The sequence below is a fragment of the Orycteropus afer genome, unplaced genomic scaffold (genome assembly GCF_000298275.1).
Source record: "Orycteropus afer afer isolate SDZICR_OR568_19922 unplaced genomic scaffold, OryAfe1.0 scaffold00110, whole genome shotgun sequence".
In the NCBI taxonomy this organism is placed as follows: Eukaryota; Metazoa; Chordata; class Mammalia; order Tubulidentata; family Orycteropodidae; genus Orycteropus; species Orycteropus afer.
The window spans coordinates 3,784,519-3,796,583 of NW_006921697.1; the positions used below are offsets into that span (position 1 = coordinate 3,784,519).

The 12,065-nt window shown below is 42.6% G+C and overlaps 1 protein-coding gene across 1 annotated transcript; it reads left to right on the top strand.

Moving 5' to 3' along the window:
- Window positions 1-1,402: 1,402 nt before the first annotated feature.
- GRPEL2 (GrpE like 2, mitochondrial) lies at window positions 1,403-11,572 on the top strand. The gene is made up of 4 exons (XM_007943590.2): window positions 1,403-1,479; window positions 3,373-3,526; window positions 8,444-8,525; window positions 11,208-11,572. Exons 1-4 carry the CDS (start codon window positions 1,403-1,405, stop codon window positions 11,570-11,572), a joined length of 678 nt encoding a protein of 225 aa, XP_007941781.1.
- Window positions 11,573-12,065: the final 493 nt, after the last annotated feature.

Here is a 12,065-nt window from a genome sequence, read left to right on the forward strand (position 1 = left end):
CCAGGACAGAACACAGCCCTCTCTTCCCTGGGTCATTGCAACAGCTGTCTTCTCCATTTGTAATCTCCATATTGCTAAAGTGACCCTAAAACATATAAAGGATTTGTCACACATTGCCTTTGCAATTAGAATGAGAAACTAAAGTTCATTGAGCAAAAATTTTTGAACACCTACGACATTAAGGGAACTGTTCATAAAGAATGAAATACCAGACCAAAAAACTTTCTGCCCTAATGGTGCTTTCTTGCTACTGAGAAGAAAGGAAACAACACACATCATTTAAAAACATAGTCAGAAAATAAGTGCATTGTAGAAAAAATCAAGAATGTCTAGATGTGGGTGGGGGTTTTCAGCCAGCAATATTTTTAAATCCTTTTCATTATCTGGCCCTGCCTAACCACCCTTCTTATGTTGTTCCCCCACTTTCCTCTGTATTTCAGTTCCCTATTTGCAACATTTTCTTCACTAGACCTTTCCAGATTTTTTTCTCTGCCTACACCACTTCCAGGAGCTTTGAGGACCTGTGGTAGCATATGTAGTGCCTAAGGCACTTGACTGCTAACCAGAAGGCTGGTGGTTCAAACCCACCCAGCCACTCCTGGGAAGGAAGGTTGGGCAATCTACTTCCATAGTGATACTGCCTCGAAACCCAAGGAGGGGTCTCTACAGGTCAGTCTGACTCCAGGGCACATAACAAAAACACCACCACAACTTCCCTCTTCTTCAGCTATTCATTCCTCATCTCTCACTTTCTTTGGGATTCATCCATATTTGTATTCCAAATGTTCACAACACCATCCTCACCTTTGGAGGCGCTCTGGTGGCACAGTGGTTAAGGCATTTGGCTACTACCCAAAGATCTGCGGTCTGAACCCACTGCAGGAGAAAGATGGAGTAGTCTGCTTTTTAAAGATTTACAGCCTTGGAAATCCTGCGGCGCAACTCTCAGTCATATAGTATCCCTGAGCTAATCTCCATGGCAGTGGTTTTGAGTTTGGGGTTTATCTTCACCTATAAGCACAGGTCATATTTTGCTTTTATACTGCGTCTGTATTTGTTTATTATTTGTAACTTCATGTAATCTTCATGAGGGCACCTTCCTGAGCAGTTCTGGGCGCGTGGATGTCAGCCTAACACGGAGTCTACGTCTTTAAAGCAAAGCTCTGTCCTTTGCGCCCCACACACCATAAACCGGAAGTGTCGAGTTATGTCCTAAACACGCGAGCAGGAACCACAGGGCGCGTTAGTAAAACCAGAAGTGTAGCGTTCCAGTCCTTAACCCAAAGAAGGAAACGCCCGCGAAGGCTGCTGGGAAGGTTTTTTTTCTTTTTTTTCAAGCGAGCACTTCTCGTCACTTGTAGCTAGTGCGCTTGCGCTACCGCCGTAAACCAGGGTCGGGAACATGGCAGCACGGTCCCTGTGGGCGGTCCGCTGGCGGTTGCAGCGCCTCCTGGCCTCGAGTGCTTCGTCCTGTGGCAGGTAAATGGGGCAAGCGAGGGTCGGGAACGTGAAGCCGATGCGGGACGGGTAAGCTGGCGGGCCAGTTGTGAGATGGAGGGCGAGGGTTACCTCAGAGCAAGTGAGAGAACCCGCAAGATTCTCGGCTTCTGCGAGCAGGCGCTTGCGGCCCCATTTTACAGAGGGAAACTGAGGCTCACAGGCTTGCCTCCTTCCCAGGCCGAGGAAGGCTAGAAGATCCGAGGGCTTGTCTTCGGAAGTGGGAGTATTTTCAGCCCAGAGCACCGAATGAATTGGAGGCGTACTTCTCTCCCGTCCCCTTTCCCGGTTTATGGTGCCTGAGGGTAAATTTGGGTTCTTTCGCCCCTGCTCCCTGTGTTACTTTAGACCAGTCCTTTCCCCTTCATCTGGGCGTCACATTACCTGTCAGTAAAAGTAGGTCATTGAACTTGGTCTTTTCAAAGGGCCTTTCCACCTGTCTTTGGGAGTCAGTTAAATTCCAGTTGCTGCCTTATTACCATCAGCAGTGGCACTATTACCTTTTATTAATTGTTTACCTTGAGGTTGGCAGAAGCAGGTAGTTCTTTACATTATCCCCCATTTAATAATTGAGGAAACAAGTTTAGAAAAGCTGAGTAGCTTTTCCAAATTCAAATACTCCTGAAGTGGTGGGATCCAGGATGGAAACTAGTCAAGGCTCCAGAATCTAGGGTCGTAATTACTAGTAAAAGATGGTAATTAATCTCTGCTACTATTTTTTTTCTAAGAAGTGGCCAATTAAGCTAAGGGGAAAAACCCAGGAAATTTGCATAATTAATTTGTCACCTTTTTCTCTTGCGTAATTTATCTTTTGATCTAGTACCTGGTCTTGAAGTTGAATTCAGGGTTTTTGGATTCTTCTGGTTTTATTTTATTTTAAAGTCTTTTTGGCAGTTTGTTGGTGATTAAGGGAAGTGAGCAGAAAAAAAGGGCTCTCTGATGCAGTTTACCTCCACTGGAGCTCTGAAGTCGGTTACAAACTAGTTGAATACAAAGATCAGTTTCACCCACCTGTAGAGTCCATAATGTGTAGTTGGTGTTTTTATAAGTTTATAATTGACTTGATTTTACATGTAAGTGAATTCTCAACTCAGCATCTTTTTATTTTATTTTATTTTATTTTTCCTTTCCCTAAAAGCCTTACAGCTTACCATCAATAAGGCTTCAAATTCTAGGCCTAACTCCATTTTGATAATGTCTGTTCTCTGGGCCCATCTATAAAATGAAGGGTTTAGCCAGAACTGTGTGGCTTTATGTTTTGAATTCTCATCCTAGGTATTAGAATTTAGTGTCCTCTTTGTTGACTTTTGTGTATGCACTTCTTGCTATTTCTGTTGCTTGGTTCAGCAGGAAAGAAGCTCTGGTGACGCAGTGCCTAAGGCATTTGACTACTAATAGAAGGTTGATGGTTCATATCCACCAGCCATTCTGTGGAAGGAAAATGGGGCAGTCTACTTCCGTAAAGCTTTCCCACCTCAGAAGCCCAGTGGGGGTCACTAGGAATCAGAATCGACTTGATGGCAGTGGTTTTGGTTTTTGGTTTATTGGTTTAGTGGGATGCTAGGTACCTGATCTCTTAAACAAGTCTTTTAGACTCTCTGAGCTTCACTTTTCATATCTATAATATTGGAATGATAATAATACTAATCTTGTTTTGCTGTGCGATGAAAATAGAAAATTCAGGTGAAACCCCTGCAAAGTATGTGGCACTTAGTAAGCATTTAGTGTTTGTATTGTTACTACTTGTTAAGGAGATTGAAAGCACTTTGTCTAGATATTCAATCAAGACAGCTTTTCTGGTCTCTAAACTTTGTTGTAACTTTGGGTTATTATGGCATTTCCTCATTTTGTACATCCTCCCCTCCCCCACTTTAGGGGATGGCTGCATCCTTTCAGCACTGCCACCCAGAGGACCACTGGTGAGGATTGCAACTCTGAGGACCCTCCTGATGAGCTTGGGCCCTCTCTGGCCGAACGAGCCTTAAGGCTAAAAGCTGTTAAACTGGAGAAAGAAGTCCAGGATTTAACAGTGAGTAGATTTTCTACAGGAGCCCTGGTGGTGCTGAGGTTAAGTGTTTGACTGCTACCAAAAAGTCAGGTATCTAGTAGTTTGGCAGCTTCAAGGGAAGTACGGTGCCTGGCATAGTAGGCACTCAGTACATATTTGTTGAATGAATGAGGTGATTGACCCGTGTACTCTGATGACCAGACCACATCTAGCATACTGTACCCAGTCCTGGGTTGACAGACACACTTTGAGGGAGATAAATAAACTAGAGTACAGTTGACCCTCAAAAAATGTGAGGGTTAAGGGTGCCAACCCCCTGTGGAGTTGAAAGTCCACGTATAACTTTTGGCCTCCCGAGAGCTTAAACTAATACCCTCCTGTTGACTTACCAATAACATCTCTGGTTCCTGGACTTGAACCAGTGGCCTGCCCTATTGCCTGTTGATCCTGTGATTCATCAGCCTTGGAAGCCAGCAGCAGCCTCTGTATGTACTGCTTGCTGATCCTGGGTTTGTTAGCTCCTGCAGCTGCATGAGTCACAGGAAGCCTCCAGCTTGACGTTTGACCCCCAAACTTGAAATTTGCCACCCTCTGCAGTTATGTGAGCCACTTCCTTGAGATAAATTTCTTTCTCTCTTTCTGTTTTACATATATATATATATATTTTTTGTTGTTGTTGTTGTTTGCCGTCGAGTCGGCCCCGACTCATAGCGACCCCTCCTTGGGTTTCCGAGGCAGTATCACTATGGAAGTAGGATTGCCCAACCTTCCTTCCGAGGAGTGGCTGGTGGGTTTGAACCGCCAGCCTTCTGGTGAGCAGTCAAGTGCCTTAGGCACTATGCTACCAGAGCTCCTATATATATATATATATATATATATATATATACACATACACACACACACACACACACACACATTTCACTGGTTTAGCTTCTCTAGAGAACCCAACCTAAGACAAAATGGTTCTAGAGAAACAAAATCATGTGGATAAGTTTTCTAAATTGTTCTCAAGTCTGATTAGTCATATAGGTGCTGATGACTCTGCTTCTTGTTAGAAAAGAGGGTGTTACTAATCCATGACTTGAAGTAGTGATACTTCAAGATAGCACCACCAATAGATCAAGTATAGGTGAGAAGTGAGGCTCTGGGTGATTGTATGCTTGATAATTTTCTGCAGTTTTCTCAGAATGAGAAATATAAGGAAGCTGTTGGTTGGTCCTACTTACTCTAGATAAAGTAGTGAGAGAGCAAAATGAGCTCAGCGCTTCAGAGTCACAGATTAAGCGCCACATAAAAGACCTCAAAGTTTGCTCTTGTGCCCTAAAAGAAGGCCTTATTTTTTGTAGTAACATAGCTGATACTGTTGAAAACCAAACCCAGGGTCTTAATCATAAGAGTGGCTGAATTACAATGCCAATTGAGTTGCCAGCCTCAAATCATGTCTGAAGTTTAAAGTGAGGGCATTGATTAGGAAGACATGGAATCATGAAACTTTGGATAGGAACATATGGGCAGAACTTTGAGCAGTGCATCTGGTTGTTCACTTTGATTAGAAGGAGAAATGGCCAGATGTGCAATTGTATACTGATTCATGGACTGTGGCCAGTGGTTTAGCTAGATGGTTAGGGACTTGGAAGAAACATGATTGGAAAATTGATGACAAGGATGTATGGGGAAGAGGCATGTGGATAGACTTTTGGCATGGGCTGAAAAAGTGAAGATATTTGTGTTTCATGTGAATGCTTTTACCGAAGGGTGTCCTTGGTAGAGGAGGATTTAGCAATCAAGTGGACAGGAGGACACATTCTGTGGAAACCAGTCATCTTCTTTGCCCAGCCACTCTTGTCATTCATTGCTCAGTGGGCTCATAAATAAAGTGGCCATGGTGGCAGGATTGAAGGTTATGCATGATCTCAGCAACATGAATTTCCACTCACCAAGGCCATCTTGGCTACAACCACTGCTGAGTGCCCAGTCTGCCAGCACAGGGACCAACACTTGACTCCACAGTATGGAACCATTCCTCAGGGCAATCAGGAAGAAACCCAGTGGCAGGTTGATTACATTGGACCACTTCCATGATGGAAGGGACAGCATTTTGTTCTTACTGGAATAGATATTTACTCTGGATATGGATTTGCCTTCCCTGCATGCAGTCCTTCTGCCAAAGCTACCTACTGTCTGTGGACTTGTAGAATGCTTTATCCACCATCATGGTATCCCACACAGCATCACCTCAGATCAAGGGACTCACTTCTTAGCAAATGAAATGTGGCAATGGGTGCATGCTCATGAAATTCACTGGTCTTGCTATATTCCCCATCATCCTGAAGCAGCTTGCTTGATAGAACAATGGAATGGCCTTCTAAAGATACAGTTATGGCACCAGCTAGGTGGCAATACCTTGCAGGGTTGGGGCAGTGTTCTCTAGGAGGCTGTCTGTGCTGTAAACCAGTGTCTAATAATATGGTGCTGTTCCACCAACAGCCAGTATTCATGGGTCCTGGAACCAAGGAGTGGAAAAGGAAGTGGCCACTCACTATTACTCCTGGTGACCCACTCAGAAAATGTTTGCTTCCTGCCCCTGTGACTGTATGCTCTGTGGGTCTGGAGGCCTTAGTCCCAAAGGGAGGAATGCTCCCACCTAAAGACACAATATTGATTCCATTGAACTGAAAGTTAAGAATGCCACCCAGCCATTTTGGCCTCCTCATGCCTCTGGAACAACAGGCAAAGAAGGGAGTAACTATATTGTCTGGTGTGATTGACCCTAAGTACCAAGGGGAAATTGGAATGATATTATATAATGGAGGTAAAGAAAAGTATGTCTGGAATACAGGATTTTCCTTAGGATGTCTGTTAGTGCTACCATGCCCTGTAATTAAAGTCAATGGAAAATTACAGCAGCCCAATTCTGATATGACTACTGCTGGCCCAAACCTTTCAGTAATGAAGGTTTGGGTACCCCATCAGGCAGAGAACCACGACCAACTGAGGTGCTTGCTGAAGACAAAGGGGATATGGAATGGGTTTGGTAAAAGGTAGTTCTAAATACCAGCTGTGACCACGTGACAAACTGCAGAAATGAGGATGACTATTTCTTCCTTGAATGTATGCATATTTGTTTTCTTCAGTTATAGCCCTATAAACAGGGCTAATGTATTTTTGGTTGTACACATGTTAGTTGTATCATGTTAGGCACAAGTATGACTTCACATTGACTTTTAGATTATATGTGGTTTAAGAAAATGTATACAAGTGCCAAGTTGACAAATGGTAGACTGTGATACTTGCCGTTTTGTCAACTTGGCTGGGCCATGATTTTCAGTGGTTTAGCAGTTATGATGTAGTAACCCACCGTGATGAGATCTGATATAATTTAATCACCTCCATGATAAGATTTACTATGAGCAGCCAATCATTTGATAAGGGAATTTCCCCAGGGATATGGCCTGCTTCCAATATATATATATATATGGATGTCCTGACAAAGATCTTGGGCTTTCTGTTGGATCTGGATCCTGCATCTGGCTCATTGCCATCTCTGCTTTCTGGACTTGAACCAGTGGCCTGCCCTATTGCCCGCCGATCTGGGGTTTATTGCCTTTGCAGCCTGTGAGCCAACAATCAGCCATTTTACCTGCCAGTCTTGGATTTGGCATCCTCCAAAGCTAGCAGCCTGCTATACTGCCTTCCAATCTTGGGTCCGTCAGCCTCTGCAGCTGCATAAATCAGAAGCAGCCTCCATCTTGATGTTTGACCCCCAGACTTGGGACTTGCCAGCCTCTGCAACTGCGTGAGCCACTTCCCTTGAGATAAATTTCTTTCACTCTCTCTACATATATAAGCTTCACTGGTTTTGCTTCTCTAGAGAACCCAGACTAAGATAGTAAGGTAGCATGTCCTTTTTGGGGGGCATGGAAGCTCTGTGTTGGGAACTCTTCCTGACCTCACCCTATACATTCTTCTTTATGCTGATCCTGCTTTGTATCCTTTATAGTAAACCTGAAATTGTAAAGATAGCACTTTCCATGAGTTCTGTGATTTGTTCTCAGAAATTATCAAACCAGAGGGAGAATGAATGCCAGCATATTAGATATACGGGGTGTGGCTAGGAACCTCTGAAATTATGACTGGTATCCTGAGGAGCTAGAGGAAACTCCTGAATTTATAGCCAGTTGGTCAGAAGTGAGAAAGCCTGGAGAAGGGCCAAACTTCTGGTTGACATCCTAAAGGAGTAGTAGGAAAACTCCAACTTTGCAGCCAGCAGGTCAGAAGCAAGGGGAACCCCAGGGAATCCCAAGCTTGCAGCTGATATCTTGAAAGTCTTGGGCCAACTTGGCAGACTTCAGGACAGTGTCCTTTTAACTTATGGAGCTCACCCAGCTCTGGCTGTCTAGGGTCAGAGAAAGAAGTGCTGCGTGTGCAGCTCATGTCAAAATAGAACAGAAAGTGAAAAGTGTGGATTTGTTATGTCCTCATAACCACCTATAATGGTAGGAGGAACCATAATTGAAGGAACCTGGAATTAAAAGCATGAAAGAGAAAAAGATTAAAGGGCTGAAAAAAGAAAACTGTTTTCAAATAGGTTATACACTTTTAAAACTTACTCTCAATTTTCCTCAAGTTCAGGTCAATAGCAGAAAGGTGGGGGGTGGCAGTGTTGGCGGAATGTGAAAAAGAAAGCTGCTTCCTAAGATAATGAGCTCTCTGTTGCTGAGCGTTTAAACTAGCAGGGTAAATGGCTGCCTATCAGCTGCTAAAGAATAGGTTCCTGCTGTGACTGGGTATTTGGAGTAGCTGACCTAAGATTCCTATAGTTCCTAGGTTTTTTTAATTAAAAAACCCAGCACAAAGGTGAAATGTATAAAATGAACAAAAACATTCTTGCCACCAATTAACATTTGTTACCATTTTGACTTTCTATTTGATGTTCAGGTGAGGTACCAGAGAGCTGTAGCCGACTCTGAAAACATAAGGAGGCAAACCCAGAGATGTGTAGAAGATGCCAAGATATTTGGTAAGAGAGAGATTGGTTCATATAAAAGTATTATTCAGTTTCAGGACACTTACTAGCAATTCTGCAGACTAAGAATATTAAGACCGCATCTGGGTCTTTAATGGATCCCTACCATTAAGACCAGAAGGCTGGTGGTTCAAACCCACCAGCCACTCCTTGGAAGGAAGGTTGGGCAATCCTACTTCCGTAGTGATACTGCCTCGGAAACCCAAGGAGGGGTCGCTATGAGTCGGGCCGACTCGACAGCACATAACAACAACAACAAACCATTAAGAAGCTCTGGTGGCACAGTGCCTAAGGCATTTGGCTGCTAACCAGAAAGCTGGAGGTTCAAACCCACCAGCCACTTCTCAGAAGGAAGATTGGGCAATCTACTTCCATAGTGATACTGCCTCAGCCTCAGAAACCCAGGGAGGGGTCGCTATGAGTTGAATTGACTGACGACAGTGAGTTACCCTACTCTTAAGGAGCTCTGCTGGCATGGGGGTAAGGCATCTAGCTGCTAACCAGAAGTCCAGCAGTTCAAACCTGCCAGCTGCTCTGTGGAAGAGAGATGGGGCAATCTACTTCAATAAGTATTTACCGCCTCAGAAGCCCCAGTGGGGATCGCTGTGAGTCAGAATTGATACAGTGGCAATGAATTTGTTTTGGTTTTTTTTTTCACCCTATTCTTACACTACCCTACAGGCTTTCTATGCTGCTTCTGAGGAGTGGTATCAGATGAGCCCTTTACTAAAATTGTATTGCCCTTTATTTTGACCAAACCTGACATAGTTTATTATTTTATTTTCCAAACATTTACAGTTACCACAGTTAACATTTTAGTACTTATACAAATAATTCTGTTTGACCCTTAATGAATTGTTTGACCAAATGAATTGCTAAGGTGATCAAAGAAGAATCCAAACAGCTATAGGAGCAAAATTGGTCTATAGCCATAGGGAAGTAATCAACTATATCTCCAACAGACAATTTTCACTACTATGGACAATTAGCATCACTGTCATTATTCTACAACTTACTGTAAAATAACTCAAAGAAAAAATTTAGACCCCATAACCCTGATAACCCTGAAGGATGTGCTAGGCCACATCAGTCTTTTCCATTGAAGACCTTAGATAATTGTTTTAGTCCATTTCAAAATCTCACTGCTTTTTCCGTACATGCACCACATCTTCTTCCAAAAGTGTTCATGAAAGTGTTAGTTGAATAACAAGGATTCCAGAATGAAAAGCAAATCGGTTATTACTTGTTGCATTCACAGTTTACTAGGAACATTATACTTCCTGTCACTACACATAGAATAAAAGATCTTGAGAGGTGCCCTTGGATTTTATCTAATCTGTTCCCCACTCTACAAATCAGCTGACAAAGAGTTAGTTGGTGACAGATGCAGACTTGGGTCTGTTGTCTCCTGACCTTTAATCTATTATGCTTCAACCTATATAGCACCACTTCCTGTCCTCTGGCTTTTATCTGCTATTTGTGCACAAGATTCATTTCACTCCTGTCCTATGCTTTGTCGAAACCATCTGCTCTTCTCTCAGTGCTGTGTAGTTCATTTCAAGGCTTCAGGTGTCAGCTAAGTGTTGTTAGCTACTATCTAGTCAGCCCCTGATTCATGGCAGCCCCACATATAACAGAATGAAATGCTGCCTGATCACATGCCATCCCAGTTATCTGTTATGGATCAGACTGTTGCGATCCATAGGGTTTCCATTAACTGAAGTAGGTCATCAGACTTTTCTTCCTAGTCCACCTTAGTCTGCAAACTCTGCTAAAATTTGTCCGGTGTCATACCAACATGCACTTTATCATGGACTGACACTTGATGGCTGTGCATGAAGTGCATTGGCCAGGAATCAAACCCAGGTCTCTCACATGGAAGGCAAGAATGCTACCACTGAGCCCCTACTGTCCCATGATGTGCCATAGATATCTGTAATGATAACATTACTTATCATCATTTCTCTAAGAAACTGGGAGTAATGGGATTTCTCAGAAACTGAGTTTATTTTTATCTTGTAACAGTTCGTGTGACATTTTGTGGCCCATCTCCAGCAAGTATGTATAACTTTATAGCAGGCAGTTGGAGACAAACCTCATCTGTGGATCTGTGTTTATTTACCTAGTCCTCAAGAATAAACCACTCTTAGTATTATCACCACCCTCCTCCTTGCCAAAGAGCCTTTTTTAGTTTTTTTTATTCCCTAATCATTCACCTCCTTCATGAAATACTAGTATCTAAGAAGACATTTCTCCTGCCTCACCCACTTTCAGAATGCATGCCTGAGCACAACTGAGATGGAAATTTTTAAAATGTGTATACTTTAATGCTAATGAAATAGCAAGAAAAATATAAGTATAAAGATAAGTCAAGTTTAGAAAGGCCGATTTCTGACTAATGTATAATATAGTATTACCCATTTTACTTTTTGAGTTCTGTCTTTCTCATTTCCTAGTAGAGTCTCTGGTCATATATGCCTTCTAAGGGAAACACTGGCTTGATGGTAGATTAGGGTATTAATCGATGGTGAGTCATGAGACCTGTGTGATAATCATCCTGTTTCCTGGGTTATCTAATATACTAGTTACCTATCTGGGCCTTCCCCAACCTCCACTCCCAAGGACCAAGTCAGGGATGATTTTCTCACAAATAATAATTATCTGGTTTCTCAATAGGAATCCAGAGTTTCTGTAAGGACTTGGTGGAGGTGGCAGATATTTTGGAGAAGACTACAGAATACATTTCTGGAGAAACAGAACCTGGGGACCAGAAGCTCACTCTGGAGAAGGTCTTCCGGGGCTTGTCACTTTTAGAAGCAAAGCTGAAAAGTGTGTTTGCCAAGCATGGCCTGGAGAAGATGACACCCATTGGAGACAAATATGACCCTCATGAGCACGAACTCATCTGTCATGTGCCAGCTGGTGTTGGGGTACAGCCTGGCACTGTGGCATTAGTAAAACAAGATGGCTACAAACTTCAGGGCCGCATCATTAGACTTGCCCGAGTAGAAGTGGCAGTGGAGTCCCAGAGAAGACTATGAGTAGGCCATCAAGAACTGAATATTCTTCCAGAGTGCAGTCACCTATGTTTCCGTTATTTATTAACTAGGTTTGTATTGTACATGAGGTACTTCATGTGATCTGTTTTGGATTTAGTCATATTGGCTTTATTTCTAAGCTGTTCTGTTGATTTAATGTGACCTGTTTGGTCTTATTGGAAGTCTTGCCATTGGGCGTTTGAACAATGTGACAAGTGTTCCTATGGCCTTTATCAAAATATGTTTGAGAAAATTATTTTTAAATTGGTACTTGGATGACTTTCAATCCAAAATATTTTTAAAGAGTAGAAATGAGTATGTGTTTATGTATTCTCAACTAAATGTTCCTTTTTTATGGTCCCTATAACAGGAATTGTTTAGGATCTTGTATTTTTTAGAAAAAAGAGATGATAGAGTTCAACATCGGTTCAGCATTTGAGTATTTAGATGATAAAGCTTTATCATTATATAAATTTTTAGAACTTTCCCTTTTCAT